This window comes from Corapipo altera, unplaced genomic scaffold (genome assembly GCF_003945725.1).
Source record: "Corapipo altera isolate COAL_440 unplaced genomic scaffold, ASM394572v1 55850, whole genome shotgun sequence".
Classification (NCBI taxonomy): Eukaryota; Metazoa; Chordata; class Aves; order Passeriformes; family Pipridae; genus Corapipo; species Corapipo altera.
In genome coordinates, this window is record NW_020891407.1 from 1 (window position 1) to 708 (window position 708).

A 708-nucleotide genomic window follows, 5' to 3' on the forward strand; every position below is an offset into this window, starting at 1 on the left:
GTGACAGGGGACACCAGGGCGGGCTGCGGGGTCGTTTTGGGGTGGACCCCCCCTCACTGCCTTTTTTTTGGGGTGTCCCCCCATAGGTGCTTGCCCGGATACGTGGGGGACCCTCCGCGGGGACAGCCGTGCCAAGGTGAGCGTCACAGGGAGGGGGCGAAGCGGTGTCCCCGTGGTGGCACTGAGGGGGGGTTGTGTCTGACTGTGTGTGTGTCCCCCCCTCCAGTGCCCGGCGTCCCCGGGGGGCAGTGCCAGTGTGACCCGCGCGGCAGCACCGGCGAGGGCTGCGACGCCGACGGGCAGTGCCGCTGCAAGGTGAGCCCTGTGTGCCCCCCCTGCCCCGAGGAGGAGCGACAGGGCCACGTCACCACCCCATGTCCCCCCCCAGGCCAACGTGGAGGGTCCCCACTGTGCCACCTGCCGTGCCCATCACTTCCACCTGAGCGGGGCCGAGCCGGCCGGGTGCCTGCCCTGCTTCTGCATGGGCATCGTGCAGCACTGCGCCAGCACCGCCCTCGCCCGCGGCACCGTGAGTGTCCCCCGCACCCACAGGGTGCCCCCTGGGTGCCCCCCGGGCGTCCCGGGCCCCACTGATCCCCCAGTCCCACAGGTCCGGACGCCCTTCGCCCCGGGGGATGCCCAGGGGTTCGCCCTGGTGAACAGGCAGCGCAGCACCCGCGTGGGCAGCGGCTTCGGGGTCCAGCCGGG

General features: G+C 73.0%; 1 protein-coding gene across 1 annotated transcript; it reads left to right on the forward strand.

Annotated features, from left to right (window-relative positions):
- Nucleotides 1–86: 86 nt before the first annotated feature.
- Nucleotides 87–697, forward strand: LOC113942553 (basement membrane-specific heparan sulfate proteoglycan core protein-like; the record flags this gene model as incomplete). Its single annotated transcript, XM_027633661.1, has 4 exons — nt 87–136; nt 227–315; nt 389–529; nt 611–697. Coding segments are annotated over 4 exons (367 nt in total), but the record flags the coding sequence as incomplete, so codon positions are not given.
- Between the last annotated feature and the right edge of the window lie 11 nt (nt 698–708).